This window comes from Pterocles gutturalis, unplaced genomic scaffold, assembly GCF_000699245.1.
Source record: "Pterocles gutturalis isolate BGI_N339 unplaced genomic scaffold, ASM69924v1 scaffold2776, whole genome shotgun sequence".
NCBI classification, from domain to species: Eukaryota; Metazoa; Chordata; class Aves; order Pterocliformes; family Pteroclidae; genus Pterocles; species Pterocles gutturalis.
In genome coordinates, this window is record NW_010097490.1 from 18,324 (window position 1) to 39,981 (window position 21,658).

General features: G+C 38.6%; 1 protein-coding gene across 1 annotated transcript in view; it reads right to left on the minus strand.

Annotated features, from left to right (window-relative positions):
• Nucleotides 1-21,658, minus strand: part of LOC104462277 (histone deacetylase 9-like) — a gene marked incomplete at both ends in the record, with an annotated part of 85,870 nt that overhangs the window by 18,293 nt on the left and 45,919 nt on the right. Inside the window, 3 exons of the mRNA XM_010074200.1 lie at nucleotides 1,185-1,305; nucleotides 8,892-9,025; nucleotides 14,823-15,000. Of these exons, the coding sequence (XP_010072502.1) occupies nucleotides 1,185-1,305; nucleotides 8,892-9,025; nucleotides 14,823-15,000 (433 nt within the window). The remainder of the gene's footprint in view (nucleotides 1-1,184; nucleotides 1,306-8,891; nucleotides 9,026-14,822; nucleotides 15,001-21,658) is intronic.

The window sequence follows — 21,658 nt, forward strand, 5'->3', positions numbered from 1 at the left end:
AATCAAAATGTTTCCAAATTTTCATTTTGCAAGAATTTAGAGCTTTTTCTTGGAAACACTTTTTGTTTTGTTCTTATATTTTTTTAAAGGGGGATTTGTATCTTGGCAATTCAAGCTCCAAAGACTCTATTATACTGTAAGCATTTTTCAGTTTTTATGTTGCCGTGGCTAAGAAGATATATAAACTTAGACAACATTGTAATCAAGACATTTTTCTTATCTACTGTTATGATTGACTGCCTTACAGAAGAAACTCTTTGCATTAGTTTCCAAAGCAAAACAATTGCTATGTATTACTAGAACTGTGGCAGCAATTTTTTCTGATAGCTGGTATTGTTTTTGTTTGGGTTGGGTTTCATTACATTTAGGAAAAGCTCCAGATCTTAGAATAAGTGTTATAAAAATAGCTGTGAATTAGTGTTGCATCAAGTGTGCTTGGTCATAAGGGCAGGATTTCACTCACAGATTATTTCCAAAATGCACTACTTTTTTGTGTGTTTCCTTTCAGCAGGTCTGACAAGTAGATCTGCTTCATGCTACACTCATGGCAGAGCTCAGTTTAACCCTACTTTTCCATTATAAAAAGCATACACTGTGCATGAAGATATTTGATGTGAAAATCCTGTCAGCTTTCTGCTATTCTGTACACCCATAGGTCCATCTAACGTTTTAATGTGTTTTCCCCCCCTGTTGTTCAGAAAGATAACATATCCTGCATAATGGAAGGCATTAAAATAAGTTCACTTATGAGCAAGATTTAGGCATTGCACTCAGCATGGCTGAAATAATTGAAATAAAAGCAAATGAGAACAGCAAACAAGCAATTCTGACAAGCAAGTGTATCTTAAACTCCCGTTTTCTGATCAAAGAACACAAGGAGATAGAAGATCGACCACGTTCAAAATTGCCATTGACCTCCAATGGAGAATAATTACAGTAAAGGGTTAACACTTCGATGATTTTTGAAGCAAATGAGGAGAAACTTTGATTGCTGCTTTCCAGCCTGTGCATTTTGCTAATCTATATTTGGCTTCCATTGTAACATTCTCCTTCCACATAGCAATGCATTTGGAAAAAGTGAATTTTTGTCACACTGCTTGCCAAGTATTTTAAACTGACACCAGCTATGACTAATGACAGTGCTGGAATGTGCTGTTCTCAGTAGAATAGAGGCCTGTACAGACCTAGGAGTTTCCTGGGGTCCAGCTTCTGTCTGTTCAGGGGGCTGGTGCCATAAAGCAGTGAATGATGTTCAGAGTGAACCAGCTGTATTTCCTCCAGACTGGCTTTTCGACCTCGAATTCGCTGAAAGAAAACAGCAGAGGCCTACAATATTCCACTGACAATATTTAGGGAGAAAAAAAAAAAAAAAAAAGTAACGGTCCAAAATAACATTTAGTATGATTAATAATGGGTTGAAATTGCATCATGCAGGAATGTGACACTGATTTGTTTATTAAAGTAATGTTATACAAAAAACAAATGCGTGTGTGGTTTATCACAAATGCTTCACTTAAGTCTTACCAGAGTTAACTTAATACAGGGTTTCACATACAAAAAAGAAAAAATATTCTGCCTTTTTTCTACATTATATTGAGACATACAAACCAAAAGGTGAGATATTTCTTAAGTAAGAAATCTGTCTAGAAAAGGAGCTGCTTCTGGTTTAAGGACCAAAAACTTACACCTGTAAGCTGCAGATTTGTTCTGAATGTTGATTAATGGTTTTTGCATCACTACTAGTACTTGCGATTTGTGCTGCTAGGAAGAGCATTATCACAGTGAGGAGAGCCAGGGAGAAGAAGAAAACTAAAGTTTAAATGCTTTAATAAAATCATGTATGATCAATATCCAGGATCATTTTTGCTGCTACACATGCTGACTCGCTTGCTTACATTTTTTGAAATGTCTCTTTAACTGTTTCTCCAGCCTGTACTCTCCCCACTTAAATAAATGTTAAAAAAATCCAAGATGCCTTTCTATAAATCCATTGAAATGTAATCAGTTCAAGAAGGAAGGAAGATAGGAAAGAAAGAAGAAAAGATAAAACTAACACTTTCTGATTCAGCAGATCTGTTCCTTGTCTGTACTTGGAGTTACAACTTGTCATAAAATTATTTACTTCTCTGCTTGCGCTAGTGCTGCACAGCCTTTGCAGACACAACAACATTAAGCAGACTGTGTTCAGGTTTGGACATAATAAACAGCACTGTCAACAAACTTCTGGTCCCAAGATCGTCTTTGCTGTTGGTATTGTATAGTGTGGAGAGAAAGCAGTCTATTTTTAAGGTCTTCGACTCTATATTTTCGATCTGGACCTTAAGAACACCTGGGGCAAAACCTCTCACAAATTAGACTGAGGATCCGGCTGACTGTCAAGGTCTACAGATAAACAGGTGCAGAAGTTATCCGAATAGACTATCCTGTTTTTAATAGACTGATTAACCTGCTACAGAAATGCCTCTCAATTCTATTTTTCTTAGAGGTTAAGCTGTAATTCATATTATATCCATCACCTACTCATGCACATCAGAAAGCACCAGCATCTTCACTGGGACAAGAAAGCAATATTATAAATATTAGAGAGATTGTGCACCTCAGAAGAAAGAAGCTGCCTAGAGGGGTCAGAAGAACCATTCACAGTTTATATTGAGTTAAGCAGTGGCAATTTTCTCTGACTAATCAGGAAAAATGTCCTAAGAGTTAGATTTAGATGACTGTGGAACAAGCTCCCCCTCAGGGAAATGGTGGAAGCCCTATTTCTTGTAGTGTTTAAAACTTGACTGGACACAGCAGTGGAAAAACATTTTAGGGAATGATCCAAGAACTAAATGACTTAATAAACCCTTTTTCATCTGTAATTTCTTCAAGCCTCTCCCAGTCTCACATGAGAATTTGTAGCAGTGCACTCACATCCTTTTAACACACAGTTGCACAATCAAAATCAGCACATTATGTTACTTCATGAAGTCAGTAATCTCTGTAATGGTTCTTCTGGGTCAGATAAAATGTTTTTCTTCACAAGTGAGGCGACTGGTGACATTTATTCTTTCATCCATTCTCATTAAGGTCTATGTTTCTAATAAGGTGCTTTAAAATCTATATACCCAATTCTCCACAGCAAAACTAGGAAGGGAGGCTGGCTTTTAGGACAGCTAAAACAAATTTATCAGAAAGGTAAAAAGGTATTTTATGAAGGTCACATCAAAGAAACTTGAGTAAAATACTCACTCTCTGGTCATATATCTTCTACAAGTTATTCAAAACCTCTTTAAGAGATGTTTAAGAGAGTTAATTGACTGGCTCTTTTAAAAGTGCTGTTAAATGCCATATCCCTTTAACTATAAAAAGACCCACAACTAGCCATTATTCTTACAACGGGGAGCTCTGTGATATCCTATGGAATAGTGTTTTGCACTAACAAGGTAGGGTCTGGAAGTGGCCTCCCCAAAACATTTTGCCAACGAGCTACGTAGTACCCAGTGTTGCCAGCCACGTTCTCTAGGGCAGAAACAGGTTATGGAGAAACAGGTTTGGTGCAGAAATCAAGTAGCACCAAAGAGCACCCCCACTCCAGGCTGCTCCCAGCACTGAGGTCTGTGCAGTGCAGCCAGCAGCTGAGCTGCTAGGGCAGGCACAGCCCAGAGCTGCTCTTTCTCCGCGGCTTTTCCAGCTCTGACCTTGGGAATTGGCAAGCACATTCACACAGTAAATGGCAGGAGGAAAGGGAAGGGTAAACAGTGCTCACATCTGTGCTGTTTCTGCATTCCCATCTCTTCATTTAATGTTCTTTTCATGCCACCCTTGCAGTATCTCTGCCTGTCAAGTAATTTTTATTGATTATTTATTAAAATTACAACTATCTAAGGCTCTATACAAAGGCTAAAATAATTTATATTAAAAACTACGTGTAACAATTGCTAATAACAGTTCTTCTTACACAACGATATAAGGACTTAGCAGATCTACAAAAGCATCTTTTTTATTTTAAAGTATCTTTCTTAATTTTCATTGGCCGTGGTAGTATCAAAAACCCTAAAATGTAGTAGAAAGCAGAAAATTGGCATAAAGCCAATGAAAAAGGAGAAATAACACAGGAGAATTTATGAAAAGTATTTGTTTTATTCAGGGGAATTTGAATACTACATCCGTCCATCTACTATATCCTTAGTAGAAGGCAAGTCATCCTTTTCTAGTGTGGACAACAATTTGTGTGTCGGCTTTCCACTCTGACATATGCAGTTCCCGCATCAACAGAGACATTTATACATCTCAGGAGAGCAAAATACTGCCCCTGAGTGAGTGCTTTGAAAAATCAGTCTAGAACTAGTTATTCGCCCCACAACAGAAAAATGCTTTCACCTTTCACAGAATTTAAGGTCAAAGAGGACTCTCTAGTCTGGTCTTCTGTTTAAAAAAGACCATTAAAGTTTCACACAGATAACCTCTATTAACCTGAAGATTTTGGTTAGACTTTCAGCAGACTAAACTCTTGCACAGTCAAAGATTCAAAAACACAAAGGTGACACTGCCTGTTTCTCTCTGCTAAACTAACAGGAATTGTTGACATAGCTTAAGAAATATTTCTCATTTGGATCTCTCAGTGCAAGGTGTCCATTGCCTTTACTGCAGCTATTTGTATGGAGATAGTGTCTCTGAAATTTCCTTAGGTCATCTACTTTGTAAACAAGATCTTCAGAGTTTTTCCTACTTTTCTGGGGTTTCTCATAGTTGTTAAAGTCTCTCTTGTTTCTAAAAATACACACAGACAACACATATCTTTTGCCAGTCAGTACACCCACATCACTTACTCTCTCCATTATGTGGGAATTGCAAGCATATCTCTAACACTCCTGTACCCACACACAGAGGCATTTACTCTCTTCATGTGTTTTGGTCCTCCAGTGCCTAACCTCAATATGTTCAACAGTACAAAGTTTTTTGCTCTTAAATACTAACTTTTCCTGTATTATTTCTTCTTTAGTGGTAAACTGAGGTTCAGAGGATGGAATTTTTTCATATATTTCAGTCTATGTCATCTGGCAGACTCAAAGGTTTTTAAATCTTTAAATTCTTTTCTTCTCTTCCCTTTGGTCCATGAGATATGGACAGCAGGAGGTATAAGATGTCTCCCTAATCCAGAAAACTACCAAAATTCAGATCAAATTCTGGGCTGAAAAGAAGAGTGTTGCTGGACCACAGTCCCTACAGGAAGTAGAGGTGGGGGCACAAAGTGGGACCATGTCTACATTTTGCTTTTCTTTTCCAAACTGTGCTGACCAATTTAGCCTAATGTCAGTTGTGTGCATAAATTATGCCCCCAAAGGAGTTATGTAAATACTTCCTCTCCCTAGAACAAGTAGAAAGCAGACACCACTACCAAAACATAATTCAGTCCTTTTTTTTTTTGTCCCAGAGGTAGGGCAGCTACACATTGCTCTTTACCAAGAAAAAATTACCCCAAAAAAAAAAAAGATAATGGATGGTTTTATGCCTATCTTTGAATCTTTTAGCTGTCCTGTTCTTGATATATTTGATAACTGTCTGTTCTACATCTGTCAGCCTTTAACAAACACAGAATAGGTATTTCAGTAAACATACACAAAACTTTTAAACTAATGCAAAAATATTGTGTCTGAATTTTATTCTTCCAATACATATATACCAGGACTATAAAAAAGTCCACTACGGAAGGTGGGGGGGGGGTTGTAAATTACTCCACTCTCTTAACCCTGGACTCAGCCAGCGGCTGGTCTCTCAAACCTGGCTCTCCATGGCTGGCTATGGTCTGAATGTGTTTCTCCTTTGTCTTGGGGAAGCCGATGAAGGAAGTAATCTATCTGTTTGGAACAGTGTTATGACTAAAAAAAAAAAAAATCTGAAAGCTTTAACTAGTTTCTCAATTTAGCAAAAATCCTCTAAACTGTTGTTTGAACAACTAGAGCTCAAATACTTAAGGCTAGAAAGACAAAATACAGTCTGGAGAAGAAAGTTCTTTGGGCTGTGTCTGCAGCAGTAAATTGAGCAGTGCCAGGAAACCTTCCCAGGCAGAGGAACGCAATCATCTGTACTATTAAATTGCTAAAGTGGTCCTTCACACCGTTTTGGCTGAGCAGCAACTAGCACTCTCCCAAACAACTCCCAGACATAGTTTGGTCACTGGCATGGGCCAGGGAGCATTCCTGGTAGTGTGAACATGAGCTTTTCCATGCCAATTGGCCGCAGTGATGGAGAACAGTCCCAAGCACGTTTTATTTTGTAGGGAAGACACAGCTTTGAGTACCCCAGTCAAACCTTGTTATGATTTTACCAAGTTATATTTTAAAAATTATATATATGGGGGCAATATTAGCAATATCTATAGGTAATAGATTAAGTCTAGATTAATCTACCTAGATTAATCTATTAACACCAAGCACGGTGTCGGCCCAGTGTATATTACTTCCATCATCCCATGCGCAGTTAGAGATGACAGCTCTCTGTGCGCTTGGCCAGTTATCTCTCCAGGCCCATAGACCTGAGCTGCTTGAGAAGGGTTAATCCATACCACATTTTGCTCACTGCTATAGATAACAAAGATCATATAGATATAAATTGTTCATTTCCATAAGGGTTTCTTGCTAGATTAAGAAAATAGGGAGGGCCCCTGGCACAAGCTTGTGGCTAAGGTAACAAGTTCTGAGCCACCTCTGACTGAACTAGCTTTGATCCTGAACCTCTTCATCAGACAAAGAGTGGGACTGCAGCCCTCTCGTGGGACTATTGTTTTAGTAAAACAGAAAAAAAGAAGGTTCACAGCTACTGCAGAGGATTTCCTAAGTGGCTGTTGCAGGTTGCTGTTCCTAAATTGCCCTTCAGGCTTGATGCATGAGGCAGTGCACGTGGCAAAAACTGACCAGCTATCTTCCCCACTCCTTGTGACAGGAACTGTGAGGAATTATATTGACAAATACTAATGTCCGTGAGGGAAAATTCAGAAGTCAGTAAAAGAGACAGTGCAGCTGCCTGTGAGGCTTTGACTCCACATCCTCGGTCTGGTATATTGCAGAATGCAGCTTAATGGTGGCCTGTTATTTCTTGAATAATGGAATAACCACTCCTTTAGTGACACGAGTCATGTGTTCCGCTCAATAACTTTTCTAAAGAATCACAGCACCAACTAAGTGAATCACTGCAGCCTTCCTTATTTCAAAAAGTGAGCAGATTTAAGGACATGTTTGAAGTCAAGCAAGTGCTAGAGAATTCAGTGAAGCAAAGGACAGATTGCATCATCAAATATACTCCTGTTCTTAGCCACATAAGAGGATCAAGATAAAAACACATCTACCCACTAGCTTCACACTGAGGTCCCTCAGAGTTCGATCATCAGAGTTTACATTTTGACAGTTCATTTCACATTCCAGCCTCATTTCAAAGCACACAATGGGAGTCAAAATTTTGCAAGACCTCATAGGCTATATTTCAGTTTTGAAACAGCAGAATTGTAAGATGAAACTTTAAATCTTCCAGGAAACTACTGGACTGCATGCACCTCAAACTAACCTATACCACTTTTACTATTTACACCTTTTGCAGATCCACATAATATTACTGTTCAGCAATATCTGTTTATTACTGAAGAAAGCAGTACACAATATTTCACAGCACAGCACATTGCTGCTCTTTTTTTCTCTGTTGTATAATACGTGTCCTGAGTCAAGTAGATAACTAGGCCTTATTCTAGTAAAGCCCTCGGCTGCATGTTTAACTTATTCCTTAAGTATGTGATCCCACCAGTGAAACCACTCATGACATGTGGCCTTAAGGGCCTTGCTGAAAGAAAGTCTTCTTGAAGACAGAAAAAATTACCCGAGCTAAAAAAGAGAATTAGCTTGTTAGAATGCTGCCATCTAGTTAGATGAGTGTATACAACAAATCCATTTGCAGTGCTTGAAGTACCTCACTGCCCAGTACGCTAGCCTACCTGCAGAAAATCTTTGCCGACAGTCATTAATAGTTAATCAAAGGGACCTATTGTACCAGTTCCTTTGGGTCTGTAAAAACCTAAGTACATAAAGAAAAGTCATTAAAGAAAACATAGCATAAGAGCAGTGGCACTTTTGGGATCCTGCAAAATATAAGCAAATTTGTGTTGAACTTTGTTAACTTGTGCTGCAATGCAGTAAGCACCCTCAATTGCCACAGGCTTCTGCAGAAGTTGACAGGACTGCACAACTCATGGAAAGCAGTGCACAGTAGGAAAAGGCTGTTTTTCAGTAACCCAAGTCATATATGAACCTCAGAACCCATACTTGATTTGAGCATGATGTTTTAATATGCAATTTTGTGAGGGAAATCAAAGCAGAAGAAAGTTCCACATTTGCTCTGATATTACCTAGAATATTGTGCTTGAATGTCTTGGGTTTTGACGTGGTATCCATTGTACACCCAGCAAATGAAAATGCTATGAGAACAGACTTTAGAGACTGAATTGAGACTAGGATGCAATGTGCTTATGGAGTGATAGAAACTACATTTTTAAAAGTGTTTTATGCTACTACAGAAGTAAAATCCTTAGCTGCTTGAAAAAGTTATGAACTGTGCTATTGAAAGTACTGCACTTGCCACTTGACTACTACTTATCTACCTTCCTATGTCAAGGTGAGGAACACAGTCATGTCTGGATTTTGTATTCTGATGTATGTGGATAAATTACTTGTATTGTGTAAATTCTTTATTTTCTGATTGGGAACGGTGCTTGCCTAAAATGCATTATTTTAACATTGTCAGTTAAGTCCAAATAATTCCTAAGACAAATTATTCTCTTATTACAGCAGTAAGATAGATGTAGGATTTAGTAAATTTGCCATTTACTTTAACAAGTCAAGTATCTGGTCTTTATTTTTTATTACCTCACACTTGTTTAGCAGCCCAGTTTCTTGCAGCCTTGACCAGATGCTTTGGATCCTTCCAGCATGTTCAGGGTGATTAGCATAGTTGCCACACATACACTGGTGCTTCAGCATCAGATTGTCATACACAACACCTTCATCACAAAGACAGCACAATTAGAAACAGTAAGTGAAACAAGTGCAAGTTATACTGTTCCATGTCATGCATATTATAGCACAACTGGATTTTGTTTGACAGTTAGAACAAGATGAAAATTCTGGATCTTAATTCCCCTTTCCTCTGGGAGACTCATAATTTTGACTTACAAGGTACATCTTGTGATATTATAAGGCAAAAAAGAATTCTCAAGAAATTATACTAATAAATACAATTAACTAAAGAAGAAAGGAAATTGGGTAGTGTCTTGTTAGAGCTTTTATGGCTAGAAAAATATCAGTCCTATTACTGAATCACTTCTCTTTCTCTGGTGGGTAAGGTCGGTTAAGGCTGTTAATCTGTATAAAACAAGAAAAGGTTATATATTTATAGCAGTGTAAGGAAAATCATTCAGAAAAACCTTTTAAAATAAATTTTGAAAAGGCAATGCCACTCTGTATTTGTACTGCTTAACCAATACTACATTAATTCCAGATCTCAAAGCATATCAGATGAAAATTTCAGAGTTGCAGTGGTGGCAGCCAGAGTCCTTTTTCATTAAAAATAAAATTTCCACCCACTGATCAATTAGGACCAAATCCTGTTGTTAGACTGCAAGGCAAGGTTCCTTTTAAATTTTCTAAGCTCATTTATTCAAGGACAGGACAACTTTATGGAACAGCTATCAATATCACATTACTCTGTAGCTGTGTATTGGGAGCAAGAGAAATTTTAGTGAGTAGGCTTGAGCTAAAGTCAATTTTCAAGCTTTTCAAACCAAGTCTGAAATACTGAAAAATGTTTTTATTTATTTGCTTGTTGTTTGCATTTCAGAAATGTCTGGAACAAAAAATATTTTCCTTACCCTTGTGAACCATTTTCATTTGGGAAACTTTTTCTTCCTCTTACAGTTGAAAGGAACTCAAATTAATGATTTCTCTAAGCTGCAAAACTTGGCATTCAAAACCACTTTCTTATGTGCCACCACTACTGTGGATGCCAACACAGTTCTGGGAAAATTGTGCTAGCCTGCTACTGAAAAGTCAGCCAATGAAAAACATACAAAATTAAAGTCCAGATTCAACAACATGCTGAATACCGCCCTTATTTAGCAAAATTCTTGAATGGACATTGAACTTCATTAAAGTGTTTTAAAATTCTGCTGAATAAGAATCTGTATATATTGTGGGCAATGCAAAGTTAAGGTTCTGAGATAATTCAGTTAGAAGACAGCCAAAAATTATGCTACTCTAGAAATATTTATGCCGCCATATTTCTTAGCTCATGCACTATAGAACTGACCCTGTGGGATCTTGCTGTTTAAGCCAAAATGATAATACAACAATTATGTCTCACATGAGGAGAACGCAAACTTATTACTTATGTACAGCGTGACTAAGTTTATGCTAAAGGATTATCTAACAAACAAAACAGCTCATTAGCAATAAATTATTGTATTTACTTTCTTGGTTTGTTCTCTTTTAAAGAAAAAAAAAAAAGAACCAGTGAAAATCTGGAGCTAATAAACTAATGCAACTGAAAATCTCTGCTGGCATTGTCAAAGCAGTTAATAATTTCCTTTCTCTGCAGCTTGCACTGTACCACTTATAAGCTTTGCTGCTCTATCATCAGGTCTTATAAGTTATTTGAAACAGCAAGTATGCATACAAATAAGTGTATGCTCACATGCCTTGCTTTCCTTTTCTAGGCACGCAAAGTTTTAACTTCTACAGTCTGTTGCATACCCAGATTGTACAGTTTGTCAGTGGTCATTATACCATTAGATAAGAAAACTTTTCCTCCCATCCCCCTGCCCAACAGAGAAGGTGTTTAAATGCTAAATGAAAAAGCATCAAGACTTTCAGAAGCTCTTGGGCAGAGTAGGCATTTATATCCAATGGATTTGAATGGAAACACTTGCCCAAGCTGAAAGTATCTCCTACCTGCCACTATTTCAATGAATGTTTTGTTCTAATCATCAATGCTCCCTACAGGCTTAGGTTTGCATAGGCTGAACTGCAGTTACTAGGAATAAAATATGTATATTTTACTGTATTATTATTATTATACAAAATCAAGATATTATGTAATAATGACACTTTTTGATGACCTATATCAGGGTGGTGGTTTTGAAGTGAAATGCTGACATTGCATATTCAGGATGCTTCCTCAGGTTGACTTAGATATAAACATCCCTTTCTTAGTGCATTAGTAATTTTCCCAAAATAGAAAAGAACTAAAAATAAAATGTTATTGTAAGTGAATGATCTTGTCTGAATCAAAATTCAGTTTAACTGGGTGAGGTCAGTATTGCATGGCAGGAGGTTCTGCTCCAAACTTTTAAACACTAAGATATTCACACCACTGGGTGTAAAATGTATTTCTAGCATGATTAATTGACTTAAGAAAAGACTGAAATATATGTTTTCATTTATTGCAAGTATCTAAATTGATTCAGGTTGTGCAAGTAATTCAAATGTGTGGCTGCTGGTCATACAGCACATGTGCTTGGTACAATACCACAATGCAGCAGTAGAGCTTACTGCTAAAAATAGCCTGCAGGATTTCCCTAACAGAATTCAGCCAATAATTTCCCCACCCCCACAAAAAAAAGAAAAAAATAAAGAAAAAAAAAAAAGAGAGAGAGGCAGACAACTGTTTTCAATTGCAGACTGCTGTGAAATATTAATAAAAGATGGTTATTCTGTCTCTCCAGAACAAATGCCTACAGCCAGATTCTGCTTTCAGATTCTTTGTGTAAATCTGAGCAGCTCCACTGAGACTGGTGGATTTATTCTGGATTTACACCAATGTTACTGAGGTCAGAATGTGGCCCTCATGACACACTGGAATGATGGCACCATTGAACCATATAATGATAGAGGACATAGGACAAAAGCAATTGTATTTGCATTAAGTCAGAAAAAACAAAGTTTTCCTGGTGGGGACTCCCTAACATTGATTCATTTCCAAAATCCTTTATTTGGGTCAGCTTCTTTTAATAGTACTTTAAACAGAGAGGAGAGCAAGAGACCTAAAAATTGTTGGCTAAAAACGTGCTTTGAAGAAGGCAAAATACCCTGGAGAACAACAGTACCAATAAGAAAACCCAAGGGAAGAATATCTAATAAATTATTCAGAAGAAAAATCTGAACTAAAAAATGTGAAATACTGTGTAAACCATCTAAATTAACATCAAGTAGACTTTGTATTTTTTTCATATTTAACTCATTATCTTGTGCATATACTGCATATATATATATTGCATAGTGCTCTCACAACCATCACCATTCTGACTCCCTTCAGATATCTGCCTAGAAACATTTTCTCTCATGACTCACAAAAATATATGCTCCCCATTTAATAATCTGCCACAACAGTTTTCCTTCTACCTTTTTTCTCTTCCAAGTGTATATTGTCTTTAAATAGGAAGGGAAAAAAAACAAAACAACCAACCAAACAGTAAGAAATACTTCAAGGCAGGCAGGTACTTTTACATTTATTTCACACTACACTGGTGTTAAGCTCATAATATAGAAAACAGCTCATAGGAAGGAAAAAAAAAACAAACATACAGGAAGAAATACTTCAAGGCAGGCAGGTACTTTTACATTTATTTCACACTCCAAAGGTGTTAAGCTCATAATATAGAAAACAGCTCTATTTTCAATGTACTCAGAAACTGCAGTGATAAAGGTTATATATGTAAGTCTGTAAGCCTAGAGACATGTCAGGGAAAGGGATTTCTTCAAGCAGAAAGGAAAGGCTTCACTGTGAATGCAGAGGCGTGCACTCTCAGACCTGCAAACTGGTCAATCAGCTAATGACTGTTAGCATAGATACAGCTTGGAAGTAGCTTCAGCACTGTGCTGTGTCTTCAGCCAGTACCTAGAGGATATGAAAGAGGGGATGATACAGAGAAGTGAAGAAGCAGAATCATAAAGTTGTAGAGAAAGTGGAAACAGGAGGATTTTTTTTTCTTTAATGAGATTATTATCTTGAAAGAGTGGTGGAGGGGGAAAAAAGATTCAACAAAAGAAGAAAAAAGATTCAAGAAAAAGATGTTTCAGATTAAGAAAAAGGAGTTCAGTGAATGAATGAGAATCTCAGTTGGAATAGGATGGATTTTTTTCCCTCTTTCCTTCTCTCTTTCTTTCTGTCTTTCCACTGCTGTTGGTCATGTAGCAATGCTTTACAGAAGGGGTAAGATTAAACTATCTGCCCAGTCTTAATACACCCTGACTCTGCATATGCACTGTCTGCATTTCCATTGCAGAACCCATCAGGCTTCCTTGTTTCAGATCTCGAGCCCTTTATGCTTGATATGTATCTTTTCCCTAAATCATTATCCATTCAGTGTTTGTCCCACCTAATTTCGTTTGTTCTCTGTCCTTCCATCTCAATTTCACGTTTTCTTTCTTGATCAGTTCCACTGATGCCACCAGCCCCCAAATATATGTAAACCCCTTGACCCTAGTCCCCTTTCTGGGGACTTATAAGAGGAGGTGTCAGTAAAAATTAGCAATAAGAATGAAACAGGAGCCTTTACACTGTTTTTTCCAGTGGAACTGCAGATTTTTGAACAGGACATTGAAGCCTACACACAGTGAGCTCACTTTTCATGTGCTCTGTGAATCTTTCAGAATGAGTTTACAATGTTTTGGGGACTCTATGAACCACAGCTAGAAAAACAGTGGCCTGGTTTAATAATCCTGTCTGTACACATCTGGTCTTTTTGCAGAAACTCATGGAAAGTGAATTAGCATGGTTCTTTCTCCACAGTCCAAATATTTGTTACTCAAGAAGTGAAATTCCTAAATTGACAGTGTATTTACAGAAGAAGAAATTATGTCTTTCATCTTTGAATGTCATCTTGCATCTGTTTACCACTTACTTGCAGTGCTTTAAGGATATCTCATTTTGTTTTGCAGGTTTTTTTATTTAAAATAATAAATTTTTGCTTTCCAAGTTCACATGCTGGTTGGAGAGATGGCAGAGCACGCTGTCTCACACAGTCACATACAGTGCCCATTATGGACTCCATCCTACATCAATCCATGATCACAGCCTGAAGACCTGTAAGCTGTCAGGACATGGCAAGTTCTGCCAACTGATGTGAAGGAATTAATACTTCTGGCAGAAACCTGAATAAACAGTAATGCTGTTTCGGTGGTCATTTTTATTCCTTTCACTGAAGATTTTGGAGTTCTAATCATTCTGCTTTGGACAGCCCAGGTCGTACCAATAGGAGATGATCCCTGAGTGACTGGACTTAGCATAAAACCTTCCTCTGTAGACTCCACACCAACATCACCTTCTAGTCATGGCTCCAGCTTTGCTTTTTCTGTAGGGTAAGCAACCTTGTAGCATAGACTGACTTGTCAAGTGAAGACGTTGAGAATTATATTGCAGCTTTCCTACTTACTGGTGGTCTTTCTTCAACTTATTGGTGGTCTCTTTACAAAACAGGCAACAAGAATATGGAGAAAAGAACCAGAGGATAGGGAAATGAAAGAAAAAGCTATAAATGACTTAAAGACACCAAAGATGCACCTGTTTCTATATTGCCAGAGCCAGTCAATGGTAATGATTTATGACTGTGTGAATACTAACACTGTGATTTGTCAGCTGCATTGGTTGACTTGATGCCAGCGCAGCACCATAAAACCAAAGAATAGTAAGGCTAAAACTGAATGCATTGCTGCAGGAGGTATTTTAGGCATTTAAATCTGTTGATCCTACATGACCAAATGCATTTGCCCTGCCTATTAAAAGCAGTCTTTAGGGAATCCTACCAGTCGTGTAGACATGCTGGCTAGGCTGGTCCACGTCTGGGTGAGGTAATGTGGAATCAGCGGGGGAAGACAGGGTCCTGGGCACCGGTTGATGTTTATCTAATCCCGCCATGCCAACTGTAGCCATCTGAGCCTGGTAGATTTGCAACTGGTGGACATGCCGATGTGCCAGGAACTCCTGTTTCCAAGAGAACAGCACAGTAGAAAGAAATGTGAGATGGAATCAAGACAGTGAGGGAAACATGTCAACAAATTAAGATCATTAGGTCAGGGCTGTAACAAACAGTGCGGGGGGGAAAAAAAAAAAAACCAACAAACAACTCACACCTAAGACCTAGTCAATAAATCCATTCAACAGATGTTTCACACTGACAGTGTAGGCTGCTGACTTTGCTGGAGAGTAAGTGATGGCAGGCAACCTGTCAGTTCTCCCTGACAGAGGAAAAGATTATACATAATATGATGTTTGAATAGGCATTTATGACCCTACATAAATAAAATCTTCCTACACCACTGAGAGTGAAAAACCATGTCCTTACTACTCAGTACCAAAATCACTGAGCAACTGTGAGTCAAGTTCCTACAGAGGAGTCAGTTCCCAGAGCTCCTTGAAAACAGGAGCAATTTGCACATAGGTTTTCACGTACCATTTAGAAATTCAGGAATTGTTACATGAGATTCCAGTTAGGGACCAATAAAATCTTCCTACACCACTGAGAGTAAAAAACCATGTCCTTACTACTCAGTACCAAAATCACTGAGCAACTGTGAGTCAAGTTCCTACAGAGGAGTCAGTTCCCAGAGCTCCTTGAAAACAGGAGCAATTTGCACATAGGTTTTCACGTACCATTTAGAAATTCAGGAATTGTTACATGAGATTCCAGTTAGGGACCATCTTTTTTTGTCATAACTGCTGACGGCTGTAGGCAGTGCCAAACACTTTGGGAAAGATAGGCATGTGCGGAAAGACTGAGACATAACAGAAAGGAAGATTTCCTCCTCTGCTTTGTTTGTCAACAGATGGTGACTTTTGTTGACATGACAAAGGCTGAAACCCTGCTCAAGTCAGTAGAAGCCTCGACTGCACAGAGAAGGATCACTTCGCAAGCCCTTTTCTTTCTGTTTTTCTTTTTGTGTGTATAGTCCTAGAACCTCAACAGAAAGTGAATGCAAGGGAGAGATTTCCAAACCACTTTGCAATATGAAATTCAAACTTCTGTCTTAAAACTACAGACTATCTTTATCTTCACCTGGGCTCAGTATAAATATATGCAGGTATATATATGGTGTATATATATGACTTGCTTTTTAAAAAAAAAAAAAACCTAGTAACAATTAGTGGTGCTGTATGCTGTTGCTTGGGAGAGCAGCTCAGAGGCTTGGTCTGGCCAAGGAGGGATTGCCGGGTGCTTGGAGAGGTGAAGCTGAGTGCAGGCTGTGCGGGAAGGCAGGTGGGACTACCCCAGGCCTTCACATGCTGCAAGATGAATCCATAGCTCGTGGGAAGTGAGAATGTCTACACTGCATGTAAAAAAAAAGAGGTCTTTATGAAAATGAGTGCTCATCAATAACAGCTCAAATGAGAAATGCTTTAAAAGGCAGCCTCAAAACCCATATTAATAACTAGGGTCATCAGTTCAGTGAAAAGACATAAGGTCATGGGATGGGTAAATCACCTGGGACCTTGTCATAAGTGACTAAATAAAGAAAGAAAATATGAGTAAGCAAAAAGAGGTTTTACAAGAAGTGTCTTGGTTTGGGGTTGTTGAACTATTTCCCTTTCTTTAAATACCATCTTCAACTTTTTCTATTGCTTTTTTACTGTATGATGACAGGATGGTGTCATATATTCCAGGAAATATCTTGAAGTCTCTGAAGAGGTCTATGTATCCCCTTTCCTTATAAACTTAACATAACTTAACATTCAGGAATTCTTTCCTGAAATGCCTAAGTGCCTTGTTTTTACTTAGTTTCACTAAATATTTTAATTGTGATAAATTTTCAGAGGAGATATTTTTTATGCTCCTAGGCATACACATCTTTGGTAACCTTTGCTGGGAGTGTGCATGATTAGACAGAAGTGAAGAATGAGTAGATGCTATTGTGTTGAGTATTTTCCCTATGGAGGACAGAACTAGATAAATTCCTTTGTGAGGTTTTAACACTCACTAGCATTCACTTTCCTCAATGCTGGCTTACTGTTCAATAAAGGAGGCACAGGAGGTATTTTGCTGTCTGTGGCACTGTTACTTCCTGCAACCTAGGGTCAAGTGGTGGCAGCAGCACTGCCTGTCTGATGCTAGTGTATTCACCGTCTCTTGCCTATTGTTCCAAAGCACAAGAGCTAGTTCAGCAGTTTCGAAGAAGCCAAACTCCTACCTGCAGGTGCCCTTCTTCACACAGAGCTTTACTGCCGTATGTGAAATCAGCAGAATGATTGTTACTTCCGCTGCTCTCCTCAACCTCTTAGGTTGCATTCATTGTGTTAACTGAATAGCTGGTATCTGTGTAGTTCTTTGATCAAGGGGACTTTGATACTGTCTTTCAGTATTCACACTAACTAATGATAACTCATTAATTGAGTTCACTTTTCTGATAATTACTAGAGAGCAGAAGACAAAAGAGTTTGTTCCCTATTTGAATGCTCTTCAAGCTAGTAAGGGTTCATCAGTGTATTCTGGCAGTGTGCATTAAACAGTATTATTTACATATACTTCTTAAGGAAATCTTGGAAATTCAGCTATCAGTGAGGGAGGATTCCTACTGTGGAGAAATGTTTCTGTTTGGACTTTTCTCAGTGCCAGCAGACTCTAAGCTCTGAGCCTTTAGGGCTGCCTTGTCTGCCTTTCTTTTACTTCCAGACTTGAAATTCACTTGTGCAATACCTGCACAATCTTTTTCAGTGAAGCTGTAAGTTTGCCATTCAATCAATACCTAAAATCTAATCTCTCCAACGCTCCGACCTGAAAAGTCAGTTTAAGGGGTTTTGGGGAGTTTTGTTATGGTGTCTCGAAAAAGAAAAAAACCAAAATCTGGAACACTACAAAATGTTGATAATTCAGGAAGATGTTCCTACCTTTGCTTATAAAAAAAAAACAGGTGTTTGTGTATATATAAGCAATAGAAATAACACTATTTTTCAGGCATATGAACAAATCAAGGTAATTTTTTTAATGGTAATCAACCTGTGTGAACATCGTCTAAGAGCCAGACAGCCTTATATTTCAGCAATTTGGCAAAGACCAAGAAGAGAGCCTGTTCTTGCTCTCCTGTATTTTCCTGCTACCCTGTGTTTTGTTTATATCATTCTCCTCAAATGAAACCAGACATATACCTAGAATTGGACACATGTTTATCAGTGTAATCAGTCCAGGGAAGAAGAAATTTGTGGATGCTTGGATAGAAAGCTGCATGACACCTATTTTAATTTCTGAGGTGACAGAAAACTGCCTGTGAAAACCTTTTAAAATTTGTTAAAAGTACAGTAGTTTGTCTCACAAAGCTTACACTGGGGCTTGCTCATATCCTTCAGTGACTTCCAGATCCTTTAACTGTAATTTTAAAAATATAAGCACCAGCAAAGTTTGGATATGTTTAGGCTTCAGTCAAAGTTTTCAGCTAACTTCCTGATTAGGTTTCATCTTACAGACAACAGGCACTCATGAGATACATATATTTTTCCAGCCACCTACATATTTATGCTGTGAGCATTTGAGATACTCTGTGTCACACAGGCAAGTGGATTAATGCAACGAGTAATGCAGGTAATCAACACACTTATCTGGCTCCCCAAATGCCCACCTGGCCTCTGGAAGGGATTAAAGCAACACAATGAATTAATCTTCAGGTTTTACGTGCTACAGCACTGCAAACACATGTCCATCTCTCTAGCAATATGACAAAAGCAGTATTTGCACATCTGCAGGGTTAGTGATTTGTGTGCATATATTTGGAGCATTTCTTAGGTAACCTGAGCCCTGTCTGCTCGGCATGGAGCCTGCTAGTTCCAGGTGCCTGAGATTATTTCATTAGTAGAGGCAGGCAATTAGGGCCTCTGCCGGAGCAAATGGAGAGCTATCCATCGTCTTCCCCAAAAAACAGCTCAGGCCCTCAGTAATTATTTTGAGCAGGATGTTTAGAATCAGACTCTAAAGAGAAGATGACCCTTTTAGAGGCATGGGAGGTAAATATTTGTTATTCTCCTAGTATTACTGTAGGGTTTGGGGTTTTTTAGGAGGAGCTGAAATCAATTTGGTTTGGTGTGAATACTTCTTTCATGTAGATATGTGATTTGTACATTTTAGTGTTTAATGCTTTATATATTCTGAGGATTCTAGTGAAATCTACTTCCTTATTTCTACTTGCTGTGAGAACTGGTGACCTGCAAGTATATTCAGTTGGATTGTCAGATGGTCTATGTTGGATGATAAAGCATAGGTGAATGGTCTATGAATTAATGCTCCTTCAAGCTGATATGTTTTGTGCAGAGAAAAAATAGCTGGGGTTCACTCATAAAAACCTTTCTTGCCTCTCAATAGTCTGCTTTTTATTTTTGTTTGATATGTTTATATTTAGTTTAATCACAAGCTAAACTAATCCTTAGATTTGTATGTCTGTTCCATAATCCTAAATGTGTATGGCCATATGTACACCACTCTTCAGGGTTTATGCTTTGGCTTCTTGTCATTGTGGTAGAAAAATTTTATCTTAAGAAATTCAAAATTTGCTATTCCTAATAGTGAGAATACTGTTTATAGTCTTTCGTATATTTTTGGCCAGTTTTGTAGTCCTCTGTATTCATGCCTCTACTGCATTCTGCTGAAGTATGAAATGTGTGCTAATATCTATTTACTGTTAAAAATAATTCATGTATTGCCCATTCTCTCCTCCTCTTCCCTCTCCCAAAGACCTTCAGTACTGCTAACCTTACAAAGTCTTTCCTCTCAAAGTATTTTTTGGTGTTGTGTTTGGTAGTTAATTTCTTTCCTACAACTTCCACATTGTTTTCTGAAAATTACCCAAAAAACAATCATTACCGAGGAAAAATACATGAGCTGCAGGAAGTTTTGCGCTAGGTGAGGATGAAAACAAAACCTGCCTAGTGGGAAGACATGCTGCATTCCACGTACTTCCCCCAGCTCCTTCCTCTGAAGAGTATTTCTGAAACCTGCTCTGCTGCCTTGCCGCGCTCTATGGCTCCTGTTGGAGGCCCTACCCTTTAGCCTCTTCCAGACCCTTGTAGCAACATGGGAAGAGAGTAACTTCAGGTCTTGCCACTTCTCTTCCCCACCACCCTCCTTGACTTCCTGATTCAGTCAGAAATCCTGGGCACCCAAAATCATCTCATACGGTTCAGGTGTAGCTAGTTAACAATGCTTCAGAAATTGTGGACCTCACGGAAAATATTAATAGGATTGACCTTGGTTATCCCCAGAAGTGACAGAAAAAAAACCAGAGAGCAATAAATTCCTAAACTAGGAGTACTGGGACAAAAATAGTTGTAGGTAAGCAGAAGCTGTAGCACTTTTGACCCAGGAGTTTTGTGAACTACTGTTCTGCCTGCTGTCCTGAAACAACACCATAACTAGTTGCCCTAGGAGCAAAAATAGGTCATGAGGTCTTCTGAAAATACTTGTGCGAACAAACGTGAATGTGCAGGAGTGGCTTATCTCTGTCAACCTATACAACTTAAAATAGAAATTAGTCTGAGATATTCCTGAAAATGAATATGTTGAGAGATCTTTTAAACTGCTCTGTCACTTTGAGAAAACACATGACCAAGAAACTTTACCAACACTATTTTTGACAAAACCACATATAAAGCCACAAACTTCTACGGTCATTGCCTTCAAAAAAATCAGTATTGCCATCTGAAATATAGTCGGCCACAGATTTAGAATCAGCATTTTTATGAAAAGTAAATAAATACCAAGAATGTATGCAGACACATAGATTGAATAGGTAGAAATGGGTTTAGATTAAGCAAAAGCATCAATAGGAAGAAATAGGGCAGCTAGCCTTGAGGCATCTGGGTATACTAGGTCAGATATTATCAGGATGATTATGGAGTTTGGTTTTTCTCTTGCTGTAATCCAAGGAACACAGGGTTGACTAGTAAATGGCTAAACGGAAGTGAAGTATTATCAACTGAATGTCAGGTGCAGATACAGAACAGTGGGATGAAAGCCCTACCCCACACTTCCTAGAGTCCTGGGCAGAGAAGACTTGCCTTGGGCAGCAATCTGCTTCTCACAGCAAAACAACCCTATGCTCTCTACCCTCCCCTTGCCTTCTGTAGGACTGTGGAAAGGCCAAGCTAGTGCCAAGGTAGAACTTAGTACTTGTGGTGGCCCTACTGCAGTGACTGCCCAGGGCATAGTAACCATCTTCAATCAGCTTTGTTTTCTCCCCCTGCTCTTGGAGCAGCAAAGCTCCTGCTGCAGGGTCTCTACCCCTCTCCTACTACCCTTGTAGGGCAGTAGCTCCTTTGGGATGGCAAAACATGTTATTAAGATGACAACTTTTTTGTCTAGTGGGGCAAAGAACAGGAAAGAGGAAAGACTATTAATGGGGTGACAACAGAGTGTGCTCCTTCATAAATTCATGTAGGAGAAGATGCATTCTCTGTCTTGGCAAAGACTATTAATGGGGTGACAACAGAGCGTGCTCCTTCATAAATTAATGTAGGAGAAGATGCATTCTCTGTCTTGGGCTGCAGGAACAAATGTGTGGCTCAGGGATGGGGTCACACTCCTTATCTCTGGTTGTATGACTGAGGTGGGTTAACCTTGGCTGGGTGCCAGGTGTGCAACAGACCCCTCTGTCAATCCCCCTTC